Source organism: Ochlerotatus camptorhynchus, unplaced genomic scaffold (assembly GCF_037179485.1).
Source record: "Ochlerotatus camptorhynchus isolate MF236.1 unplaced genomic scaffold, CSIRO-AGI_Acam_v1.1 ptg000036l, whole genome shotgun sequence".
Lineage (NCBI taxonomy): Eukaryota > Metazoa > Arthropoda > Insecta > Diptera > Culicidae > Ochlerotatus > Ochlerotatus camptorhynchus.
The window spans coordinates 909,062-935,376 of NW_027040527.1; the positions used below are offsets into that span (position 1 = coordinate 909,062).

At 41.5% G+C, this 26,315-nt stretch overlaps 2 protein-coding genes across 2 annotated transcripts in view; one reads left to right on the top strand and one right to left on the bottom strand.

The window, feature by feature from the left end:
* The window catches only part of LOC135710201 (chondroitin sulfate proteoglycan 4-like), a 46,080-nt gene extending 21,364 nt beyond the window's left edge, over window positions 1-24,716 (top strand). Inside the window, exons 3-11 of the mRNA XM_065232716.1 lie at window positions 10,159-10,355; window positions 10,416-10,646; window positions 10,708-11,109; window positions 17,754-19,012; window positions 19,069-19,228; window positions 19,283-20,821; window positions 20,879-21,179; window positions 21,246-21,611; window positions 21,672-24,716. Coding sequence (XP_065088788.1) covers window positions 10,159-10,355; window positions 10,416-10,646; window positions 10,708-11,109; window positions 17,754-19,012; window positions 19,069-19,228; window positions 19,283-20,821; window positions 20,879-21,179; window positions 21,246-21,611; window positions 21,672-24,286 — 7,070 coding nt within the window. The 3' untranslated portion in view covers window positions 24,287-24,716. The remainder of the gene's footprint in view (window positions 1-10,158; window positions 10,356-10,415; window positions 10,647-10,707; window positions 11,110-17,753; window positions 19,013-19,068; window positions 19,229-19,282; window positions 20,822-20,878; window positions 21,180-21,245; window positions 21,612-21,671) is intronic.
* LOC135710471 (protein grindelwald-like) overlaps window positions 24,603-26,315 on the bottom strand; it is a 35,573-nt gene continuing 33,860 nt past the window's right edge. Inside the window, exon 2 of the mRNA XM_065233062.1 lies at window positions 24,603-25,265. Coding sequence (XP_065089134.1) covers window positions 24,760-25,265 — 506 coding nt within the window. The 3' untranslated portion in view covers window positions 24,603-24,759. The remainder of the gene's footprint in view (window positions 25,266-26,315) is intronic.

The window sequence follows — 26,315 nt, forward strand, 5'->3', positions numbered from 1 at the left end:
TGCGTAGCTACTTAGATATACTGTCCTGCTCATGTCTTTTTTAAGTAGTGGTGCGGAGCGACGGGCAAGCTTCTAGAATTAGCTTCAAAAAGAAGCTTCTATAATAATCCGCAGATTCCTTTGGATCTTTTAGAAGCTTGTTTTACAATCTTCCTAAGAAGCTTATACTAACTTAACGACTAACTTATATGCATTCCCTTAAAATACATATAAGTTAGTCGGTAAAAAAATGGGTTTGTACAAGCACACATTTAATTTTTTTTTTTTTTTATTTGTTTTCAGCACATCAAAATATATTCAAGTGTATATCAAACAATTTGAAGACATATGGTAACAAAACTGCTGAAATATTCTTATTGGAAGTTAGTTATTTTTGTATTTCTTTAGAACATGACATTTTTAATCCAGCTTGGTCATACACACGAAATACATCTTGTGAGTCTTTACCTCAAATTTCATAGTTGAAGATGCTTATTTCAAATAACAGACTAAAGTAGTAATTTTTATACGATAGATGGAGGAGATGAAAGTCTAGAGTTGATATAGTTCCGTTAGAGTACGGCAGTGTGAACATTGCATATAGATAGAAGATAGCGAGCTAGGACAACTTTTAAGGAAGGTACAAATCGGTTTTTTTCATCTCTCTTTACCAAACTCCCCCTTTGGAGAGGGATGGTGAGGGGTGTCTATCCTATAAAAATTACCACTTTAGTCTGTTATTTGATAGCATCTTCAACTATGTAAATCGTTGACTTCACGCAGAAGTAATACTAAACATATAGTCAAAGTACATAACTCTGGATGGGAGCATACCATCAATTACTGTCATTGGTCGAAAGGTACAGTAGCAGCATCTACCCCACCCGTGTCCTCTCGAGATCGTCAAGTCGACGATGACAGGTGCACATACCGTGGTAGGGGTAAAAAATAGCTGCAATTTCAAAACCTACGACTGGATGCCTTCCTTCAAATAACAACTGAAGTGCGGTAAAAATCGGTAGAACTGTTTCAAACACATATTTGGTAATTGAGCGGGTCGGCGTTCATCTCTTTTTGCCAGTGGTGGCGGGGGGCACCCCTCACCATCCCTCCCTAAGGGGGGAGTTAGGTAAAGAGAGATGAAAAAAATCGATTTGTACCTTCCTTAAAAGTTGTCCTAGCTCGCTATCTACTATCTATATGCAATTTTCACACTGCCGTACTCTAACGGAACTATCAACTCTAGACTTTCATCGCCTCTATCTATCGTTTAAAAATTAGCACTTTAGTCTGTTATTTGAAATAAGCATCTTCAACTAGGGGAATTTACGTATTCTCGGCAACCTAAGCAGCGACCTTCTTTCTATAGCCTTTTTCTCTAAGGAACGCACACATATGCAGTATTGGTTTGTTTACAATCTTTTGCTGCCAGCTGGTCTAACAATTTCAGTCGAAAGAATTGTCAAAAACTGTTTTGAAACGCTTTTACAAAACTCCAATCTTCTCTAGTGAGAGCGAGTATTGTCGGCAACCAGTTTTTCTTCGGCAACCGTTCCATTTGAACTGCATGTAAATCTGCTGTTCTATTATCGGCAACTCGAAATCAGCTACAATTTGTAGTGCGTGTGTTGCATTTCAAGAAAACCTTGCTAGATTGCTTTTTCTCAGTGGTAAAATTATAGTCAAATTGAAGCTGAAAGCATAAAGAATCGATTGCATGCATTCAACGAAGTGTTTTCGTAAGAAAATCCAGTGAAAATAGTGTTTCAATTTGGGTTGCCGAAAATAGTCTTTCATGCCGAAGCCGTCATTTCCCCTATGTAAATCATTGACTTCACGTAGAAGTAATACTAAACATATAGTCAAAGCTCAAATTTTAGCCAATTTGGTCCATTCAGTTCTGAGATATCGTGGGACCCGTAAATCAATGCCGATTACCTTTATGTCAATCCATATTTAGAACTCAATTATTTACAAACAGCAACATCGTCACAGCGAAGCAAAAATTCGTTATATCTAGACCAAAAATTGAAATAGGCGGTACAGCAAAACGTAAACAATGGCTTTACACACAAAATTCTCGAGAATCAAAACACTCCCACACAGCAAAAAATTCTGAATTTTAATTGTTATGTAAACATTTATACACGTAAACTTGTGTTTCATTAAACGCAAACGAGCAATTTGTATACAATGTTGTTTACAAAGATGGGCTTTTGTATACAATATGTGCAACATTTCATGAAATGTCTCTGAACTTTACACGATTTATAATGTAAACTTATATGATATTTGACTAATAAAGCCATTCGATAAAGGAAGTTTGTGCTATCAGATGATGGTGTTAGATTTCTTGGATGTGCATTGAGTTTCGAGAAATTTGCGTTTAAAGCCATTGTTTACGTTAGGTTGTTCCGTTGCCGTTGACCAACATCTAGCGCGTATGGCACAATTAAATATGCGGTTGCAATGTGTAGTATTGAATGAAAGGTATTGGGTCATTGCTTAAATTGGTAACCGCGTGACACTAAGCAGTCGGTAACGCCACTGAATATAAAACTATGATCTATTCAATTTTAAGCAATCTAAGTAATCAGTATGTGAAACACATTTTGATGCGTTTAATTAAGAAAAAAACGTAAGCATAATCGCAGGTGGTCGGCAGTGTAGAAGAGATCTTCCAACGAACTCACTATGGCGATTTCTGCTAAACTGTGGGTATCGGACAGGAGTTATGATCTGCGAAGTCACATATACCGGTTACAGTATTGACCAGAATTTGTCTGCCTCTGCACACATCAGCCTTATCGGTAAATCATTTTAATTTTGCCGTAATTCCAAATCTTTCTCATGCCTTTCTCTCTGTGCTATAAGACCACTGAAAAAGAGCGTGGGTTTCAAAGTGTAGTATAAAATATTTTCAGAAAGGGAGCCTGCATTACTAATCCAAGGAAATACTAGCAGTGCATTTGCACTGCAAATTTTTCTCTGGATCTACATAGGGTGTAAATAAATAAAATGTCTTAAGAAACAAGATTCACAATATAAGACATTGGGGTGGGAGGGGGGTTTTATCCCAGCATATTGAGGTTCATAGCTCCAAAACTAAAGTCACAATTTAAAATCTCATAAATTACGAATGATCCAAGACTGTTAAAGTGACTATAATAAAACAAAAAATGGGTTGTTTTTACAGGTTCTATATCCATTTGTCAATAAAAAATAGCGTGATTCGCTTTCGCGATGGATGTACATTACAGTATCTTCCCGTTTTTGGTAACGCATAATTTTCGAATTTTTTTACTTTTTTAGAAAATCCGTCTTATGTTAAATTCGTATTATGATTTCACTTGACCATTCTTTGTGGATCCTTTCTTGTGCAACATATGGGAATCTGTGGTGTCTGGGCAGAAATGTCTCCGAATTTGTTGCTTACAGATAGAGTTCATAGTTTTGTGTACGAAAATAAATTTAAAAAAAATCGGGGTTTTTAATTTTCCCGAAAGTTTTCGTTGAAGTTCACGTACATTGAAAATTCATGACTAATGATCCAATAATCGTAGAATGAATGTTATGTAAAAATATAGATAAGTTATGTCAGCAATCCATAAAAGAGTGGCGCCGATGGTGTAGTGGTAAGCGTGATTACCTCTCACCCCAGCAGGCCTGGGTTCAATCCCAGTCGGCGCCGCCGGAATGCTCTGATCACGCCTTCCTTCGGAAGGGAAGTAATGCCGTTGGTCCCCGGTTCATGAGTTGATGGGTCGATAGGTAGGGTCCAGGAGTGGGAGCTGCCTCTCTGGCGTCGGTAGCATTGGTGCTCAGCACGGAAAACAAGATCGACAGAAAACAAATCAAAGAAAAACAAAAAACAATCCATAAAAAAATATAATAAAAAAAAAATCAACGAAAATTTTCATAGTATATGAAAATAACAAGAAAAATAAGGAAAATCCATAGTCAGGGTGATAAAAATGTGTCAAATGATTTTTTTCATGGAGTAAAACTTCTGACCTTTCAATGGTGAAAATTTCAGAGTGGTGTTTTTGACAGGCCATTAGTTTTTCGATAATTACTTCATCAACTTTTAGGCAAATTACCTTCTGCCAAAATTTTGCCCCATTATTTCAGCGCCTCTGTGGATTAACGGAGGCAGAGTATTCTGGGAGATTTTCAGACCGCACCTTCCCATTCTGGATACCTTATGGGAAAGTTGTGCTCCGTTACAATTTGCAACGTACCCAGGAGCACATCACTCCTAGGGGTGTCCGCGGCACTTATATTCTTTTTTTAAATTCCATGATTCGTCTTGCTCATATCGCCAACTCGTAGCACTCGCCGCGAGTATTAAACTTACTCACCATGAACGCTCATTGAGGCCTGCACTATTATCCGATCACACCAGTTCGTAAAGAACGATGAGAATGAAACGAGAGTCAATGGACGGCAGCACGAATACTCTTCGCACACAGGTCAATCACGAAGACTCACGTTAATGGCATCGTTCGGTTCGTTTAGGAATGTATGCTTTGCTTTCGTTGTTCCAAACGCGTTCGGAGACGGTAAGCGCTTTTGAGTCGTACGATGCGAGTATCAGTAACCTTGATGCGAATACGTGTTTACTGATGCAAATACTAACACGTGTTTACTAATACGACAATTTTTGACAAATTTGAGTAAAACGGCTCTAAAAGCACAAGTTAAAAAGATACGTCTTTGAGTTTTTGGCAGTTGACTCAGAATACATTTATCAATTATTGGCTCAGTGTTGAGCATGTTTGGTTGAGTGTACAGAAAGTTAGAGCAATAAAAAAAAAGCATTTTTCTTGGAAATCCTTTTTTTAATAAAATGATCGTAACTTCTTGAAACTGCTCATTTAAGGCTCTAATAAAGATCATTCAAATGCCACTAATTTTACTAAAATTCGTTCCATAGGTTAAAAGTTAAACATCGAGCGTTTTACTAAAACAAATCTTACTTCATAATGGCTCTTCTAATAAAGACCAAAACAATAGCAATAAATCACGATTTAAAAAAATATATCTATTCACCATGTTTCAAAAAATTGTCCACAAGGGTGTAATTCCTTGATTTTTTTTAGAAGCTTCTTTTAGAAGCATCTTTTAAACCATTTAAGATGCTTTTTCTAGACGATCACCCATCGCTCCAGTCTTCTAGCAAAAAACAAAAAATCAAGGTAAAACAGTAAACCTGAATAGCTACGCAGTAATGGATAAATTTTCCATGGTATATGGATCAACTTTAAAAAAAAAGTGCTCAAAACATGAAAAATATATGCATATTGTATTAGACTAGCCCACATTTATGGGGGAAATTTTTTATTTTTTATCATTTTTTTCAACGGACCAACCCCTAGATTTGTAAAAAAAAACACTTTTTGAAAATCTTAGCTCATTTGGATGTAACACGAGCTGGCGCTTTTGATTTAAAATTTATATGGGGATATTGATTGAAATTTATGGAGAAATAATATTCCTTCACTCTTTCGCGCATAGAATTGGTTCAGCAAACTCGCTCAAACTCTCAGTGATTAAGCACAAAATTTCAGCACATGTAGCTTAAACCATAAGGAACAAGTTTGCCGAAGACAGCATCACGATTCAAGCTAGTATTACGGAGATATTAATTAATTATGTGCATTATGCTCGTATACTGCAACAAAATACAGGCTGCTTATGCAACGTATCAACTAGATTTCCACTAAAAAATACAAGTTCATATTTTCCACAGGCCAACATCCAGTTTCGTGTCAGTAGGTGAGATAAGCACTATCTGAATGTTTCAGCTCTTTTTGACGCTACACGGGCTGGTGTTTTGGGTTTAATGTTCATATAGGAGATTTGGTTGAAATTTTAATACACAAAATGCTCATGTACATTCAAATGCGTATATCTCAATAAGACTAACTGGATTCACGACGCAATCTTCAGGAAAGTTATTACTCATAAACTGAACTACAAGTTTTTAAAATCTGAATCAAAACGGGAATAAGGAAACTTTTTTATGATCGATAGCGTCTAGGAGTGTCATTTTGTCATGTATTTTATCAAAATTCCCCATACAAAGTTAAAATTAAAAGCACCAGCCAGGTCCCAACAAAGTCACTTTCAATCGAAAATCGTCAAGCGACGACGAAGGTGTCAACCATCACTTTCAATTGAAAGTCATTCTGTCTTCTCTTCGAGCAGATCCTCTTCAACATCAACAGAACCGCTTGCGATCAGTTTTCATGCTGTTTGTGTTGGCTTGATTCGTGTTCATTTAGTCTTTCATTGTCAAACGAACTTGCTTTCGCATTGAAGCGAAGCTATTCGATCCAAAGCAGTTTTTCTTACTTTTGTTTATGGTTCACTCGGGTCATTTAAGCACATGCGCATTGATCTGTGCACGTAGGCGTCAAATTCATCATCATAGGGTGGTTTGTTTACCTATAAATATGGGTATTTTTGGAATCGGAGTTACGTCTTGAGGCCGGAAATCGATGACCGACGCCATTTTGAAATCCAAGATGGTGGCATCATATTTCAGACAAAGTGGGAAATACTGACAGCAACCCGATCAATATTGGTATTTTTGGAATGGGAATGACGCCTAAAGATTGAAAATCGATTTGTGACGCAATTTTAAAATACGGCGGCTTGCAGTTAAAAAAATGAGGGAAATACTGTCAAATACTCATTAATATAGGTATTTTTCGAAACTGGATGACGCCTAGACTGAAAATCGATATCCGATGCTATTTTGAAATCCAAGATGGTTGCTTTCGATTTCAGATCTACGACGCGTCTCCGTTCCGAAAATACCCATATCTTAGGGTATTTGAAACCTTTTGTGAAACCCGATGGCCGCCATATTGTAATGGCGTTGGATATAGATTTTTGGCATCTTCAGAAAATGTCCATATTTTAGGGTATTTGACACTTTTTTCTTGATTCCGATGGCAGCCATCTTGGATTCCAAAATGGCGTCGAACATCGATTTTCGGCACCTCCGCGTCGTCACCGTTCCTAAAATACCAATATTGTAGAATATTTGAGACTTTCCTGAGCCCGATGGGCACCATCTTGGAGTCCAGAAAGGCCTCGTTAGTTTAATATTCGTTTAATATAAAATATAATTTTGTTACTACATATAATCCGGATGCCATGCCTATCGGCCACCGATATTGTGCGGATACTATCCGGTTACTATATGTTGATGCCTGACGACGCGACGTGTGACAAGTCAAATGAGCCCCGAATTGAAGTGAAAGCGGAAAAAACGAAGGAAGCAGTTTTCGAGTCATTCATTGCATCAATTGAAACAAGTTTTTGCTTCAAATGAAATGAAGCGATATTCGAGTCATGTTTGACAGGAGGAATGTTCATCGTGACTCGATTGAAAGAAACACAATGACTTACACGAAAATGATATTGTTCGAAATGAAGCGATTATGCGGAGTGTTCATTTTCTTTTCTTTGTTTCGAAAATGTAGAACCCTGGCGCCAGCTCCTCTTAGCACCAAATGTGCTGAAACTTTCGGTTAATGGTTTTCTCACCTAAAGGCACAAATCTAGGGGTTGGCCCGTGGAAAATAAGAACTTTTATTTTTGTGAGCCAGTCTGATAGTGTATGGATCATATCTAGGATAGGAGTACCAGTTATGGCTAGACGTTCCTTTTAATGGTGTGTTCCATAGGTCATAATTGGATAATAGGAATGTATAGCCATCTACCCTATATTTTAAGGTGCGCAAGTTTGATTTTCTACGGAGCAACTTCGTTAGTCTATGGTCCATTATTGAATATTTGATGGATCATATGCAATATGTTTATGATTATGACTATTTATGACCAGTGTTTTATGGATCATTTGGGTGTTTTCAAGGAGCGTTTTTCAATGGATCATTTTATTGATTTTAAAGGTGCATGCTTAGAACTGCCGATTTTGATGATTTGTGTATTCAAAAACCAAAAAATTAAGGCTCGCTCAATATACCTGTTACACATTGAATTTTGAATCAATTTGATAACAATAGGTTTAAATTTGATGGTGAGTAAATAGATTTGTCTCGGTTGCTCTAAACTACGAAAAAAAAATAATGATATATGTTAAGTGGTGATGGACAAACCAATATTCTTTTTGTTAATGTAAACTGCAGTATTATTTTTGTAAATGCCATTTAATCATTTCTGAACCGATTTTGATGAAATAACTTCAAATCTAGTTGGAATTGATTCTAGTTCTTGTATTTCTAAACAACAGTTTTAACCCCACGTATTTCTCAAATATGGTTGATACTCGGCCAGAATTATGATCTAATATTACAACATTAAAAACTTGAACCAATTCCTAACCTATTGAAAGCTGTGTTATATAAATCGGTCAAATCTATTTTGAATATTTTGACCCAAAATGATCATATTTTAATTATTTTAAATTGAAGAATGTTGATTGCACTAAATTTTCACGGAAAAATATGAAAACATATTGCGCCCTCTGTCTTCAAACCATGAAAACCATGAAAAACCAATATAATCAATGTTTTCATCATTATTATTTTGTTCTAAACCTTTTAATATATACCTATATATATATATATATATATATATATATATATTTTATATTTTAAATCGGTACAGTGATTCAAAAGTTAATAATGTTTTTAAAAAGTGATTTTTGAAAAAAAAAATGTTTTTTGTACCTCCCTTACATGGAAATGACTAATGACAAAATAACAGTTCAAATGTTTTGCGATAAAGAATAAAACTACCTATTCTTACGAAATTCTGAGAATCACTATATTGTTTTGCTATGGAATGGCTATATAAGAGTACTCAGTATTTTTTGCCAGTTTGAGATAGATTGATAAATGTGCACACGTGTATTTAGTCTCAACACTATAATTTGGATGCTACGATGAATTTTATAATTTTGTTTCTAATAAAATTACGCTATTCAAATAGCTACATTGGAGTACTTCATTTTGAAAAATGTGATGAATTTGTGATAGGTCACCATCCAGTTCGATTCATGACCCCAAAATATGAGCCTCGGCAAAAAATCGTAAATATTGATGATGGATTAGAGGTCGTGCAAATTATTTGAAGTTTAAAGTTTGCATCTCTCTTTTTAAAAATGTCTTTTTAAAAATGAAATATCTATGAATATTAAACAAGGAGTTATTTAGATGTTGAACACTATTTTGATTTTTTTAATGTATTGAAAAAAAAAATGCAGTGTGTATGTTTTCCTAGAAATACTTTATGTTTCTCTACAACTTTGTTTGAGACGTCATTTCGACTAGCAGTGACATTTTCATACTACGATTTATTGAAAAATGTCAAACATTCTAAACCTTTCACCCATCACTGTTAAAAATGAACTGAATCATTCCGTTCATTCATCTCCCCCTCTACAGTGAACGATGAAGCCTTCCATCAGGCGGTGGCGTACTCTTAAAACCATCGTAAACAACATAGCAGAGAAGTGCGATACACAAGTCAATAAGCAGAATAAAAATAAACAAGCAGCCAGCAATAGCTAGGTTATGGGGGAGAGAGAACCAACTCTCTGCCTTTGAATGAGCGTAGTGTAGGAAAATGAAAAATATGAATACAGATCCTCCGGCATCAATGCGGTCTGCGTTATGCTAGAGCAGTTTTTCGGCGCGATCTCAATGGTGAGGATGATGCATTCGTACTGTGGTAGTATGATACAAATTGATTGTCGACGATTTTTTTTATGGTCTATACCATATGTGTTCTACAATTAAGGCGGTGGCTTAAGTTCATGTTCGCCGGTTGTAAACGTTAATAACGCTGGTGGGTCGCCCCTCTGCAGAGATCTCTTGATTGCTATGGTATTTTTAAAGGCTTACACATTTCGGTAATGGCCTCAGTCCCGCAAGAAATTTCAACCATTCGATGAATCATGGCGACGGATGCTTTCGAGAAGGAATGGTGATCCCCTTTGGATTGGTCCAAGGCGTCGTCGTCGTTGTCGGATGGAATTTGGTGTTTTGTTTTCGGAACGCGACCAATCACCGCACGTGACTTGGCAGAACGAATTCCAAGCAGATGCTACATTTGCCACTAATCCAGAATTTATTTGCCGTTGATGTGCGTAAACCTTGGAAAAAGCTAATTTGTTTTCCCGTTCTTCCGTTTCTTTTGCAGTCTCATTTTACGGTGCTAGTCATATAGCGATGCCGCTGCAGGAAGCCAAAATATCCACAAACATTCGGTTGCGATTCCGATCGCGGCAAGACGATGCACTGCTGCTGCTGACGGCTGGACGAACGGATTACTCGCTGCTCAGCATCGATGGCGGACGGATTCGATTCAGCTTCAAGATTGATGAGTACCACACCGATGTATGGGTATTTGGGTGATAGCCGTTGATTGTCATTACAGAGGTTTGGTCTTAATTTTAGCTATGGTCACCGGTGACACTGAAGTTCAACGATCTACAGTGGCACGACATCTCGATATCGAGGTACGCAGCGAATTTAACCATGCAGATTGACGAGTACTTTGCAACCAAGACCTTACCGGATAATGTTGCGGAGTTGAACGTGCACTTTGGGGTGTTTATCGGTGGGGTTGGAGCGTACTCGGCCTCATACTTGGGGACGATGGACAACTTTAGAGGATGTATCGCTGATGTAAGCTGCGGCTAATGGTGGATTGTTCGGTAGTTTAATAAAAAGCTTTCGTCAATTTCAGATCTTCTACAACAACATCAACATCTTCAAGCGAGCCAGGGAACGCACCGGTCATGTGACGAACGAGCGGGTCTCGTGGATCTGTGCACCGGAGTTTGACGCGGACGTCAGCACGCCGATAAGTTTCCTGGACGACGAAAGCTACGTAATACTGCAGAAGGCACCGTCGCGATCCGGTGATCGCTGGAGTATGGAATTTCGAACGAACGAACCTTACGGAATGTTGCTGAGCAACATTCCCACGAGTGCGAGGTACGACTTCATGGCACTGGAGATCGTCGAGAGCCAGGTGCGGTTGCTGGTCGGAAAGGGATCGAATGCCGTGGAGTTGATACCGGACCGTAACGTGTCTGATGGCAAGTGGCACAACGTTTCCGTGACCTACACTCCGATGCTGGTGGATGTAAGTGTGTTGTGGGAGGGGGGGGGGGGGGGCAACATGGTTGGTTAATGTCATTAAATGCTGCTGAAAGCTTAAGACTGCCAGAAAAAGCAGGAACAGTTCGCTTTGGAAGAATACTGCAGAAATTTAGGGAAAGCTTTTGGAGAGCTTCAAAGGACTTTCTGGATAAATTGGGATTAATTTCAAACCTGGTCAACGATGTTCCACGGTATATTTTGGTTATTAAAAGGACAATTCCAACTAATTTTGCATGCATGTTCAAAAGAGGTTAACAAATGTTCTAAAGGATTTCCATAAAGTTTGCAGAGTAATTATTTGGAATTTGAGCTCTCGTAAGTAGTGTTAAGAAAATATTTTAAGATCAAATCTCATCAATGAACATGATCTCAAAAAATCAACAACAACCTGGAGCTGCATCAGAAGTTCCGGATTTTTTTTTTAATAATTCGTTTATTTTTCCAGGCTCATTTGTTGTAGCTTTGCGGAGCCATGCGAAGCCATGCGAAGAAGAAGAAGAAGAATAAAAGAGAAAAAAAGAAGAAGGAACTATGTAGATGTTCATCGAACATTCCATTAGTTCTGAAAATTCATGTCCAGGAGACAGAAAGTTTATATAAGCTATGGATAATTTATCCAAGAAGTTTGGGGAGCTTTTTGAAGTTCACAGCTCTTTTTCAAAGTTTGTGAAACTGCGCTTCGGATATGCTCAATGGATTCGAAAAAAGTTCAGGGAGCTTATTTTGAAATCAAGAAACTTTATGGAAGAACAAGAACCTACATAGAATTTTAGAGAACTTTGTTGATACACAAGGATTTTCGATAAGATTAAAAAAAACTCCTCTTGATATTTTTAAATACATTATTATTATTCTAAAGATCGACAATTTATCGAAAATTTATATATAGCTTCTCAGATGTTATTCCAATACGCCAGGTTGATTTAGACGTATTCGAAAGATCTCCAGTTGACAAAATAATTCTCGATATTTTCCCAAGACTATCAAGAACTCAAGGTATTGAAACATTTATATGTGGTCTCTTAAATATTCTCCAAAGTTGGCAGGTTGACCAGGGAGTACTGAAAATATTTCCAGCTGATCGAAGGATTTTTTCTGGATATCTTTTCAATTCTTCAGGTTGATCGTGTATTATTAAACTTTTGAAAAATTGAAACGATGGCACTCAGATATTCTCCCAAGATTTAGAAGTATTCAAATTGCAAAGTTCAGCAAATTTCTGTGCATTTTCAGGTCAATCAAGTACCAACATTTCCAAGAAGGAGCATAAAATACGAACTCAAAATTGTCATTTCGATAAAAAAATACTTCACATATCTGCTGAAAATTTAAGAAAATCCTTAAGAAGTCTTCTTCGATTTCAAAATGTCTGCGGAAAATAATATCTTCACAAAATTTCAAATGTCTTCAAAATTAAGACATCTCTTCAAATCAGGCATCCCTGCTCTATGCCCAGAGAAGTTGAGTTTTCCCCTTTAAAAGTTCCTAGACTGGACCGGGCATCGAACCCAGCTGGTCTTGCTATTTACCTGCGCGTTTACCGACTGAGGTAAGGCAGGTAAGGCCAGAACTTCTAGATTTCCAGCACCCATTTGAAGCAGAGCTGTCAAGTCGACAGAGTCGAATGCGTTTTTCAAACATGTGGAGTCTAAATCAGTAGTATTTCTATCGTTGTACCGACAACAATATTTCAACTCTGACTCCGAGCACGGTTACAACCCAAATTTCCTCCAGCTCGTAGCCCTGCTTGGAGCTCTAAAGATTTTCACGGAATTAGAAATTCTTAAAAAAAAAAATAAACCTTCCATGACTTGACGAACTTATGAAAATCCTAAATTTAAAGATCTACAAGAAATACATGAATTTATTTAATTCCAGTAGCGTTCGGAGCTGCCAGGATATTCAGATGAAATTACTCTAAACACATGAAATTCTTGAAACTGTTGAAATTCCTGAAGTCCCTGAGAGCTTTAAGCAGGACTTCAGGAACCTCTCAATCTAACAAAAATTTAACTCTTGGGAATATCACACACATTCAAGTTCTCCACCCACATTAGCTCCGGATCTGACGCGTTGCGACAAAGTGACAGCTAAATCTGTCCTTTAACTGTCAAATTCACTTCAACGCTACGCAAAGGGATCTTATGTAGGTGGCCCTTCAGAACTTCTTCAATCTCTGAGACTTCAGCTAATCATTGGAGCTCTGGTTTATTTTTCCTTTGGTTTGTTTTTTTCCGTCGATCTTGTTTTCCGTGCTGAGCACCAATGCTACCGACGTGCCAGGAAGGCAGCTCCCACACCTAGACACTACCTATCGACCCATCAACTCATGAACCGGGGACCAACGGCTTTACTTCCCATCCGAAGGAAGGCGTGATTAGAGATGTTATGCCTCAGAACATCCCGGCGGCGCCGACTGGGATTGAACCCAGGTCTGCTGGGGTGAGAGGTAATCACGCTTACCACTACACCACCGGCGCCGTTAGGAGCTCTGGTTCACTGAGAACTTTCAAACGTTCTTAAGAACTCCCGTAATATTAAAAACCGTAAGAACTCTTAAGACCACCAAGGTCTCCTGAAAATCCAGTAGCTCTTTAACATTTTTGGAACTTCAATAAACTCCGACTTTTTGGAACTTTGAAAATTTTCTAAACATTCACAAACACAAGATCTGTAGGATTCCAAGCAGTAGGAAAGCAACGCCTTTCAATGCTCAAGAAATTTTACGAACTCCAGCAATCGATAGAGCTCCTGAAAACCAAAAATAAAAACTTTCAAAACATCCAGTGACTGTTAGAAGTTCAATCTTAACATCCCTAGAACTGTTATGAACTTTAAGAAATTTTAGTACTCTACGAATACAAGAACAGAAGCTTCTGGAACTTCAGAAACTCTCATGGCAAGAAGTCTCAGAACATCAGGAGCCTCCGCAACTTCAGCAACCCTAAGAACTTATGATAACTCTGGTACACTGAGAACTTCAAAAACTTTCTATAGAACTTCCGGAATATTCCGAATCACAAGAACTTTTTGAACTCCAGGAACTTCAAGAGCTCGAGCAATCCGTTAATTATTCAAGAATCTCCAAAACTCTTTGAATTAAAAAAAATCCAGCAACTCTTAGAAATCAAAGAATTTCTGGACCTTCAGAGACCGTTTGAGCTTTAGGAACTCCAGCAATCCATTGAACTACTGAGATATTAGTGAACTTTCAAAACAGCGATCATTTATACTCTTGGAAGTTTCAAGAAATTGTAGCTGTTCGGACCCTTCAAGAACGCACCTTGGACACCCGTTTTGCTGCAAACTTCTGTTTCGGACTTCGGTATAAAGTCTCGCTTATGGCCGTGGAATTGTCGAGAAACGTTATTGAAAGAAAACACTCGCGAAACTGTATTGTTATAATTTTACGGCAACGGTGACCGATCGACTTGGCGTTTTTATTGGTACTGACTTAGGCAAAAAACCTATCAACTAAAAATACAATATGTGTGTAGATCTAATTGAGAAGCGTTACAATTCAGTATCAATAGCTTTCCCGTGTAGACATCCAAGAGAGACAACCGAAAGCAAGAGAAGTTATGCTACTCGAGGGGCGCTCGGAAGGAACGCATCTGAAGGTTTTTTGTAATGTACCTAAATTCTGTTAAGGGATTTATGAATCCAAAAATCTTAACTAAGCTGCTTAAGATTAAAGATGCTGGAAGTTTCACGATATGATACTGTATTCTTCTCAGGAACTACGTTGCACTTTCCGGGCTTGCAGCGTTTACATCCTTCGGGGTTGCACCTGACGGTTGAGAATAGCAGGTGTTGGTGGGCTGCCCAGTCAAGGCCTTCTCGAATGGCAGCAAACAGATACGTGACGCCTGTCGTTTGTAGATGGCACCGTTCGGTGTGCGTACCTTCACTACCCTGATTACACCGTCGGGACCGGGATAGAATTCAATGATTCGGGCTAGAGGCCACTCGATGGCTGCGGATCCATCCTCCTTCAGGACCACCATTTGACCCACCTTCAGCAGGGTTGCTTGAGGGAATCGTTGATTCTGGTTGTGCAACTGTGAGATGTACTCTCGCCTCCATCGCTTCCAATGCTGCTGTACTAGTTGTTGTAGTTCCTGGTAGTGCTGTAACCGGTTCGTAGGAACCTCCGTGTAGTCTGGATCGGGAATCGCCAGCAACGATGAGCTGGTTAAAAAATGTCCGGGAGTGAGCACGTCTAGCTCATCAGGATCTTCCGACAGTGGCGTAAGCGGACGAGAATTCATGGCCGCTTCTATCTGGGTGAGGATGGTGGTCATATCTTCGAACGACAATTTTCGTTGGCCCAAGACTCGGAGCAATGACGTCTTGGCAGATTTCACGGCGGCTTCCCAAAGGCCACCAAAGTTTGGTGCTCTTGGTGGGATAAATTTCCAAACGATGCCACGCTTAGAAGTTTCATTAGCGATTTCTGAGGTTGCAACTGGATCGGATAGAAGGTCGTAAAGCTCTCGTAGATGGTTGCTAGCCCCTTGGAAGTTCAGACCATTGTCCGAGTGGATCTCAGTAGGTAACCCTCGACGGGATACAAATCGTCGCAGCGCAGCCATGAAAGCAGCCGTGGTGAGGTCCCCTACCAGCTCGAGATGGACCGCTTTCGTGCTAAAACACACGAAAACTGCGATGTTGGCTTTCAGCGCAGCTGCTCGACGATGTGCGGGCTTTAGGTAGACTGGACCACAATAATCCACACCAGTGACCGCAAATGCACGAGTGGGAGTTGTACGAGGTTTTGGGAGTTGACCAGGTGGTTGGGATATAGGGACAGGGTTGCTTCGAAAGCAGCGAATGCAGTTTCGGAAAGTATAAGTTGCCAGTTCCTTACCCCGTAGGGGCCAAAATTCTTGCCGTATTTGAACGAGCGTCATTCGGGGGCCAGAATGGAGCGATAGGTTATGGTATGCGACAGCTACCTGCCGCAAGAAATAGTGGTTACTAGGAATAATCATGGGGTGTCGGACGGCGTATGATTCATCGGCGAGATTTAGCCGGCCACCAACGCGAATTATGCCTTGTTGATCTAGGAACGGATGGAGCAGCTTCAAGGGTGAGTGAGCAGGTTTGGTAATGGCTTGGACCACCCAGCAAGCGGAACAACGAGACCACTAAGAACTTCAGGAGCATCAGCAACTTCAAGCAACCCTAAGAGCTCATGACAACTGCGGTACTCTGAGAACTTCAAATACTTTCTTCAAGACACCAGGAAAATTATGAATCACGAGAACTTACGGAACTCCAAACGCAAACCTTTAATAATTCAGGAAACTTCGAAACTCCGAGATCTATAAACATCTATAGCAATTCCAAGAAATCAAAAAAAAAAAAAAACTTCTGCTACTTCAGAGAGCGTTTTAACTCTTTGGAACTCCAAGAAATGCCGTAATTCTGAAAATGTTCATAACATCCACAAGTACCAGAATTCCTATACTTTAAAATCTACAAGAATTTTCAAAATACTAGGCACGTCATGAGGACTACGAGAACTTTCTAAACCGTCAGTGGGTTCTTATTCATCGAAATTGTCAATATTTGAGAAATTATGGGACTTTAAGATAACAAGTACTTCAGAAGCATCAAGAATGTCAGCAATCCTTAGAGGTCTAGGAACTCTGTTAAATACGTAAAACTAAAGAACTATCGGAACACCACGAATCGCACGAATTTTCAGAACACTAGGAACTTAGAATTTATGGTACTCTGTGAACTTCTAAATCGCCCTACAATTCTCAGATCATCAAGAATGTCTAAATCTTCAAGCGCTGTAGAACTTAATGAAAATTAAGAAATTTCTCACAGTTAAATACTGAGGCCTTGTACCACAAAGCATTCTTGAGATTCAGTAACGTGTTCCACATGTCAATTCTATGGACTTTCCAAGTAACCAGCAGGCACAATAAAGTTTGAACCTTAAATTTCAAAAAGGAAGATGAGTGGGCTATTAGCATAGAGGTAACTCTAAGACTAGTAGGTCCCGAAGAAACGTGTTCAACTTTTTGGCTCAGCTCTGGTACTATCTTTGGTCCCAAGTTAATCGATGCACCCCTCGAAACATGGGAAAATCCACGAACCCCTCATTTTATCTGTCATACTTTCATAGCGAATCAAAACAAACATAGTGTAGTACTAGAATTCCGACTAGAATGGGATACGTTAATCGTTTGCTTGGGACCAATAGGCTAGTCAAGAAGTGAGCCAATTTCAAATCGATAGTTTCGTATTGATTGTTGCTATTAGTGGGTTTGGTGGGATTACGTGGGTTTGAGCAACTCTTGTGGGTTTATCCAACAACAACTGAAACATCTATAAATTGCCTATGTAGCTTATGTACAGCCCCTAACTTCTTTGCACTTGTCCTTCAAGTATGTTGTATTAGATTTGGCACTCAAAAATCTCACAAAATGCGAAATCTACAAAATGAATTCAGTAGACACACCACATCACAATTCCTTTGGTAGCCTTTCAACTTCCTTTAACTTACCTTTGTACAGAGGTCAACCAACCCATTCATCCACGTTGCTCAGACATCGAACCCCGCTAAATCATCTATATCGAACCACCCTCAAACCACCTCCACCATTGCAGATAACGATCGACGAAGTGACGAGCAGTGCAACGTTTGCCAACGGAAGCAGCCAGGTGATCGAACTGGAAGAGGAATTTTTCATCGGTGGATTCGATCATCGGAAGAAGCGTAAGGCCTTCCTGAAGGGAGCCCGTGCTACGGAATCCAGCCTGAAGGGTTGCATTCGGGACATCGTTCTGGACGACCACACGGTTGGGTTTCCCAACTTCAAAGTCACCCAAGGAGTGACCGTCGACTGCGTCTGGCGGTATCCCTGCATCGAGAAGCAGCCTTGCATTCCTTCGGGCCAATGCCACCATCAGGGTATCAATGACTTCATTTGCTATTGTGATCAAGCTTTTTGCATCAAAGCGGACTACTCGGACAGCTACAAGCTCTTCTCGCGGTCAGATCTGGTAATCGAGAAGGAGTTGATGCTGATTAGTCCTCTGGAGGTGCTGGAGGGAGGGATTGCCTTTCTTGCTCCGAAGCACATTGAAGTGCTTTTCGATTATAGCAAGTTGGGCGTTCAGGAAGCTGGAGTAATTTTTCACGTGGTCCAGCCACCGAAGCATGGCAAGATCACTATCCATTCGTACGGCGCGGAAGGCAATTCTTCGGCCACGCAGATGAAGTTCTTCTCGCACATAGATCTCACCACGGATAAGGTCAAGTATACCCACAATGGAGCGGAGAACTCCAACGATCACATGACGATCGATATGCATTTGGTGCCATCTTCTCGGAACACCCTTCCAAAATATCTCGAGGGAAAGCACCGCTTTGTGCTCCACGTGAATGTAACTCCGGTGAACGATCCTCCCGTGCTAAAATTGCCACAAACCAAACTTCTTCGCGTAACACAAGGCATACCGAGGGTGATTGGTCCGGACTTTCTACAAGCGGAAGACTCAGACAGTGCACCCGATGCGTTGATCTACACGGTACTGATCAGCCCCAATTCGGCGGAAGCTCAACAGGGTCGTATCGAGTTGGGAGGAAGAGCCGTCGCAACCTTCTCCCAGTCGGATGTCAACGCTGAATTGGTGACCTACCTGATCAACAGCAAAGGGACGGATGACTATTTGGAGTTGAACGTTCAAGTCTCCGATGGAATGGAAACAAGTCCAGCCAGCTCGATACGGGTTTCCGTGCTTCCACTACAGCTCCGTATGATGAACAATACGGGCTTGGTGTTGATCCATAAGTCATCGGCGTTGATCACACCGTACAATCTGTCGTTTGTGCCGAACTCTGACGAGGAGAATGTGGATATGAGGTGAGCATCTTCGTATATTTTATAACACTACTCTCTGAAATGCTTGTCTTTCACAGATTCGATGTAGTTCAGTCACCTGCCTATGGCAGTCTTCAAAAGCTGCGATCCGTAGATTCTTCATGGATTTCGGTCGACTCCTTCAGCAGTAATCAGCTTCTGCTAGGGCAGATAAGGTACCTGCACTCATCAGAGCTACCACTTCATGACGAATTCAAGGTAAGCTTTCCCATCCCAGCATTGGATCGCACTAATTTTCCCCTTCATTTTCAGTTCACGGTTACCCTCGGACCCGTGACCACCCCAACGTACGACTTCCGCATTTCTTTCACCAAGCTGCGCATCGGAACTATCCGACAGAACAACATTTACACCAACACTAAAGATAACGTCATCCGCGCAGACTACCTGTTCCATCAAACCACTCCGATTGCAACCTTCGCTCGGAACATCATCTACACCGTTGTGAAGCCGCCCAAATTCGGAATTATCTACGTCGATGGCCACCCGGAATACGCCAAACCCGGTGATTCCTTTACCCAACAGGAAGTCGACAAGAATCTGATCAAGTACCGCACTTACCAATCGTCATACGGAAACTTCATCGACACGTTCGAGTTCATCGTCTCCGTCCCGGAGTGCGAGGACGTTCAGGGTAAAATCGACTTCATCTATTCACCACCGGACTACCTGGCTAAGCAGATCATCTACCAGAAGCGGGAGAAAGTCTACGTTCACGAAGGCAACAAGACCGCCCTGTCGAGGACCAACTTTGAAGTGCTGTTCAACAAGTTCAACTCGTTGACGTTCAATCTGACGCACTTTCCCAAGCACGGATCGCTCTGCAAGGTGAATCCTCGGACGTTCGAGGCGAAGGACATATCTTCGTTCACGTTGCAGTACCTGTACCTGGGGGATATTCACTACTGCCACGATGACTCGGAATCGACGGAGGATAACTTCCGGTTGTTGATTCTGTCGGATAACGAGACGGACTTCCAATTTGTCTGTGAGATTCAGGTGGAGATTACACTGTTAAATGACAACGGGCCGTATCGGGTGTTTGACAAAGTGTTTCATATTGTGAGAGACGAGACGAAGCTGCTGACGTCGGGAGATTTGAAGTACGCTGATCCGGATATTGAGACGAGAAATTTGGATATCGAGTACAGGTCGGTGACCTGTACGAATGGGGAGCTGCTGAGGAATGGAAAGTACGTGGACTTTTTTACGCAGGAAGATCTGGACAGTAGAAGGTTGTTGTTCCAGCACAATGGAACGGACCAAGGCAGGCTATCGTTCATTGTGACGGACGGGTTATACGAAGTTCCGGGATCACTGGAGATCGAGGCTTCCGATCCGTTTCTTAAGATACGCGAAAGCAATGCATCGATCGTACAGGAAGGTCGAGCGGTGCTGTTGACGCTGAACGATCTGAACGTAGACACGAACTTGAATGCTAAACCGGAGGAGATCGAGTACCGGGTGTTGAATGAACCTAGCAATGGGGTATTGAAGTTGTTCCGAAGCAGATTTAATGCTACGCAGTTACACAAACTAAGCAATGCAACTACCACGATGAACTTCACCCAAGCGGATATAGTAGGGGAGCGGTTGGTCTATTGGAATAGGGATGTGGCTTCCATGGACAAGGTTAAGTACCGGGTCACGACAAAGGGCGTATGGGCGGAAGGGGAGATCATGGTTCGGATCTACCCACCGGCTTACTGGGAGCCGCTGAGGATTCGACGCAATCAAACGTTGTTTGTTGAAGAGTCTACGAGTGTGATCATATCCAGGGATATCTTGGAGGTAAGGCGATGGAGCTCATCCGTGATGCATTCATAATTCAAAAAATTCTTGTTACAGATCGTTCACCCTAACATCTCACCAGGGGACATAACGTACCTAGTAACAACTCAACCCCAACACGGCTATTTGGAAATCCAATCGATCACCTCCGATGACGAGTATAATTCTAAGGTGTTCGATCAGTCCACGATCAACTCGGAGAAGATGTTTTACATCCAGGCCGGGGTGAACCAATCGTCCGATTACTTCACGTTCGATGTGACCAATGGGATTACATGGTTGCGAGACTTGATCATGCGCATCGTCATCATTCCGGAACATCTATACATTCGGACGAACGTCATCGTTGTGGAAGAAGGTTTGACTCTTGATCTCATTGGCTCGGATAAAAAACCAAGTGATGATTGTTTGAACTTTATTTCAGGAAAAAGCGTCAAGATACATCCAACCGACATGGTACCTTATTCCGAGTACTACACCGGAAAAATTCTAGAGTACAAGATCCTCGAGCATCCTCAACATGGAAGCATCAAATCCGGGAAGTCTTCCAAGGTGAACCGATTCACACAGAAACAGTTGGAGGCCGAGGTGATCACCTACGTTCACAATGGAAGTGAGAATTCTACGGACACCATCCGATTGGTAGCTCTAGGACGGAACAAGGAAAGCGTTCCCTTCAATCTACAGATTCAGATTCTGCCGATCAACGACGAAGTTCCACAGGTGGTGACCAATACTGGGATGCACATGTGGATCGGTGGAAAGAGTATGATCCAGAGTTCGGATCTTAGTAAGTGTGTTAAACTTCTCTTCTGGTGATCGTCTTATTGATCGTGACTTTTTTTTTCAGTGGTTCAAGACTATGATACTTCCCCGGAGAATCTCACTTTCCACATCCAGCAGATGATTGGAGGCTACGTGGCTTTGAAGGACGCCTACAGCAAAAAGCTTCATACCTTCACCCAGCAGGATATCAACCACAATTTGGTGTACTTCATCCATGACAGTAGCAATCAGAATGGAAAGATCGCTTTCTATGTAAGTGATGGACTTCACAATACTACGGAGCAAGTGCTGCACATCGTTACCAATCCCGTTGCATTGGAGCTTGTGAAAAATGAAATTCTACATGTATTTCCTCTGACTAGAAAGCAGATCCTTCCGGAGCAACTGTTCTACAAGTGTTCCGATGATGATCGAGACGTGAAATACGTCGTGACCATTCCTCCTCAGACGGGAAAACTGATCTTCGAACACGTAGAGTATGGTTACATGAATGAAATCACTGAATTTACGCAGCATGATGTGGAGAACGGTAGAATCTTCTACGAGCATACCCATCACATGGTGGAGCTGAAAACGAACGATTCATTCTACTTCGACGTGACAGCCCCATTGTCGAACAGTCTTGTGGATCAGATCTTCAACATTGACGTGTCTGTTTCGTCTGGGGGTTTGTTGAGGTTCCTTCCGGTTCCTCGAATCAACCTGGATGAAGGTGATTCCGGTACAATCAAATTGGATTTATCCAAAGTGCTGGAGTACCTGGAAACTCGAGCTGGCATTCAGAACCCAGAGCTGTTCATTGATGTTCACCCTCCGGCTCACGGAACTGTTGAGCTGGAAGATTCGAATACGAGTGCCAATCGATTTTCGTTGAACGATTTCTACGAGAATAAGGTATTCTACAAGCATGATCACTCGGACACGCTGGAAGACAAGATCGCGCTGGCCGTTTACTTGGTACCGGGGAATTTGTTTCTGTGCAACATCACCATTCCGGTGACGATCAATCCCGTCAACGATCAACCCTTCCAGCTGGTGACGGCCTCTCCCCATATCTCGGTGATCGAAGGCGAGAATCAGACGATCACTTCATCCCACCTACTCACGGAGGACGCGGATACGGATCCCAAGGATATCATCTACGACGTTATCAGTGGACCTAACTTGGGAGTTTTGCTTAAGATTTCCGATGAGGGTTACCCTCAGGACATTATAACCTACGGAAATCAGTTCACTCAGGCAGATATCAACGAAAATCGGATCATCTACACGCACTCGGGTAATCCACAGTCAACGACGTTCTACTTCAAGGTGTCCGACGGAAAGTTCAAGCCAGCTTACGAAATTTTTAACATCAAGGTTCTCCCGATTACGATCCTACCCGGATTCAACAGTCAATCGATCATGGTTCAACAAGGTACCAATCTTGGCGTGTTGGAACCAAAGCATGTATCGGTTGAGACAAATGTCCAGAAGAGTCGAATTGTTTACAATGTGACCAAGAATCCGATGGGAGGGATCATCATCTCCAACAACAAGCCTGTTTTGAAATTTACGCAGCGTCAACTGGACGACGGGAAGATCAATTACATGCAGACGGACATGACACGATCCAATGACAGTTTTCAATTGGACGCATTCATCCCGGACACAACTTCCGCTTGCATTATCGAAGTCAACGTGATCGTGCAACCGTTCATCATAATCAATCCGATCACGATCACCCCTGGGGAACGAATAAGGTTGAGTTCAACGTTTATCTTTGATAACCCTGCCCAGTTGAAACTCAATCGGTATAATCCGAAGATCACGATTACTCGCAGGCCGAAGTATGGCCGCTTGCGGAAGATCGTCCGCAGCTCGGGACTTGACTACATTGAGCAACCTAGCGATAAAGACATTATCACATTCACCTACAAGGAACTGAAAAGTGGTGTGATCTACTACGTGGCTCGAAAGTTCAATCAGGACTTCCAATCCATCAATGATAACTTCGAGTACGTACTGTCAACCAAGACTGCCCAGCCCGGTCAGGGCACCGTTCCAATTGAAATCTACTCTCCGTCGCGGGGCTCTCACGGTAGCAACGACGTAGATATTGTAACGGCTGACAGTGGACTTCCACTAGAGTACTTGATCGCTGCCTGCGCTGCTGCCGCGATCATCGTCATTCTCCTCATGACAATCATCCTACTCAAGTGCCGATCGAACAGTTCCCACAAAGACCACCCGGATAAGGATCATCCTCCATCCCTTCCACGACCTCCGGACTTTATGACCCTAAACAACCGGATGTACACTCCGTCCGAGAACGAGTCTCTTCCGGTGACGACGGCCTCAACTCCCCTCCCCATCATCAGCAGTATTCCACACTGCAAAGTCATCCCCATCGGTTTGGATAACTCACTGCAGTTGGACTCCGAAACCGAAGAGGACATGATGGACATGCATGGGGATCTGCTTCAAAACCCCAACAACTTGAACTACCCGTACGGGGATGAGGGTGACGAATGGAGTTCCAGCTGTGAGGTAGGCCCGGATGTAAACTACTCAACCATCGCCCAATCGCACCATCAGCAGCAAGCTCAACAGCAGCAACAACTTTTGCCACATCAGCTGTCAACGCTTCAACAACCGAAAGCAAACCCTTTGCTCCGAAGGAATCAGTATTGGGTGTGAGGGTCCAGGGAATTTCCCATTACTCCTAGTTACTTAAAGGAATACGAGCTTTTGTACAGGTTCCGTGTGATGTAGTACTTGATTTTAATCTGTCTTAAACCTACTTAGTCTATCGTTTCATAAATTTACTTAAATCCAATGCTCTTACTTTGATCATTTTTTTTACTGATTAAGATTCACTTGTTGCTTAGATAATCAATATTTACAGGCTTGATAAAACTACGGATCGATTCGAATTGCCATGCAATTTTACGTGTATTGCCAATAATAGACTAAAGAAGGTAATCAAATACCACAAAGTTAGTGCCATGTGTGCGAATGATGTAGACGAATAAATGGGTGAGAAGGTTTGTCCTAAATAATATCTAATTCGAGTTGAGTTTGTTTTAATACTTCTTTCCATCTGGACAATAAATACGTTTGTAAGGAACGATCTCGTCTCTCTGTGTATTAAGTAAGTGGTCCGAAATGTTTCAATTTGGGAACGGAAGCTGCCGCCGCTGGTTCATCTTAGCTTCCACGTACTCGTAGGTATTTTCCGTGGGAGTGATGGCCAGTCCCCCGTTGTCGTAGGCATGGTTCATCCGCCAGTCTTCGGCCGGGTAGCGTGCACTAATGGGCGTGGTGACAGTTTGAACCGAAGAAGCTCCATCGGAACCCATGTAGGTGCTGGGAGGGCCAATTGTGGACACCTGCGGCAACGGTGGGAGGCCTGTGCTGTTGCTTCCGGCTCGGGTGCTTAGTTTTGGACTCTTGGTATGCGGGTTTTCGTGGGTGTATTCCATCGTGGGTGGGTTGGATTTTTCACGTGCTATGAGACGCTTCAGAAAGGACCACGAGAAATGGCTGCTTTTGCGGCACCACCGAACGATGATTACCACCACCGTCAGGGCTAGCAGAAGGAGAATGATGGCGAATATAATGATCGTGGTGTAGAGGTTGTTCTCCAGGGTTGCGATCCTCTGCAGGATGAGGTAATCTGAAATGGGAATTGGAGTACATAGTGATTCATTAGAATGTCTGATATGTAACTGGGGGAAGTTTGCAATTGCTTGTAGAAAGTTTTAACAGTACATTATGCTCAGATTGTGAAATGCGATAACTTAAAAAAAAAGTGCTCAAGTTACATTGTAAGTTTTATCAAGGTTTTAACGCAGTCTTCAACTCTAAATCATTGTCTACAAAGCCCCCATAAAACCCACGAGTCTCGATGACGGTAGCTAGCTTGATGGTGGGAAACGGTGAGGCTGATGAAGACTCGGTGAGAGCGTCTGGCGACGCCGGTCGGTGAGCACAATGACGGACTTTGGCGAACTTGGCTCCACCGAGTGTTTTTGGTTCCAGGCCTGGATATGGCGGACTTGGATTTTACGGGTGTGTGGAGAACTGCTCGGTACAATTTGGGGTGGAACTCGAATCCTAATCTTCAAGCTTCCAACCCTTTGGTCGGGAAACTACGACCGGTATAGCGCAACCACGCGGGATAATTAAACAATCACTCCAAAACGAAGAGACGGTCTTAGGCCAGATTGTGACATGTGGCCACTTCAATCCCTATTCCATACCTGATTCTCTCTCCCTGATACTACAACACTCTTACTTTACTTCACTTTACTTTTAACGGTTTCAGCTTATATTACTGCTCTCGTTTAAGTTTACTTGGCCAGTGGCGGATGAGGTTTCTGTGCTACTCGCCGTTCCCTTTCCCTGTACTTATCGTACTTATTCTCCTGTTTTCCACTGAACTCAACTTGTTGGCTCATCACCTATTCCAGCAGTTGGTAGTGTACTGTGGTATTGTATAGTGTTAAACTAGGAGTATCTTTATAGCAATTATAAATTGAATTTAAACGGAGACATGCAAAATTCGATAAACTAACATAAATACAACAACAGATGTTACAAACGGTAACAAGGTAACAATTTGATGCTTAACAAGTGTTGTACAATCGATTTTAATTCAGCCTTAGTTTGAATAATTGTTGTACATAGACCACGTTAATGTTTGTACACCTTTTAAACATCTAAA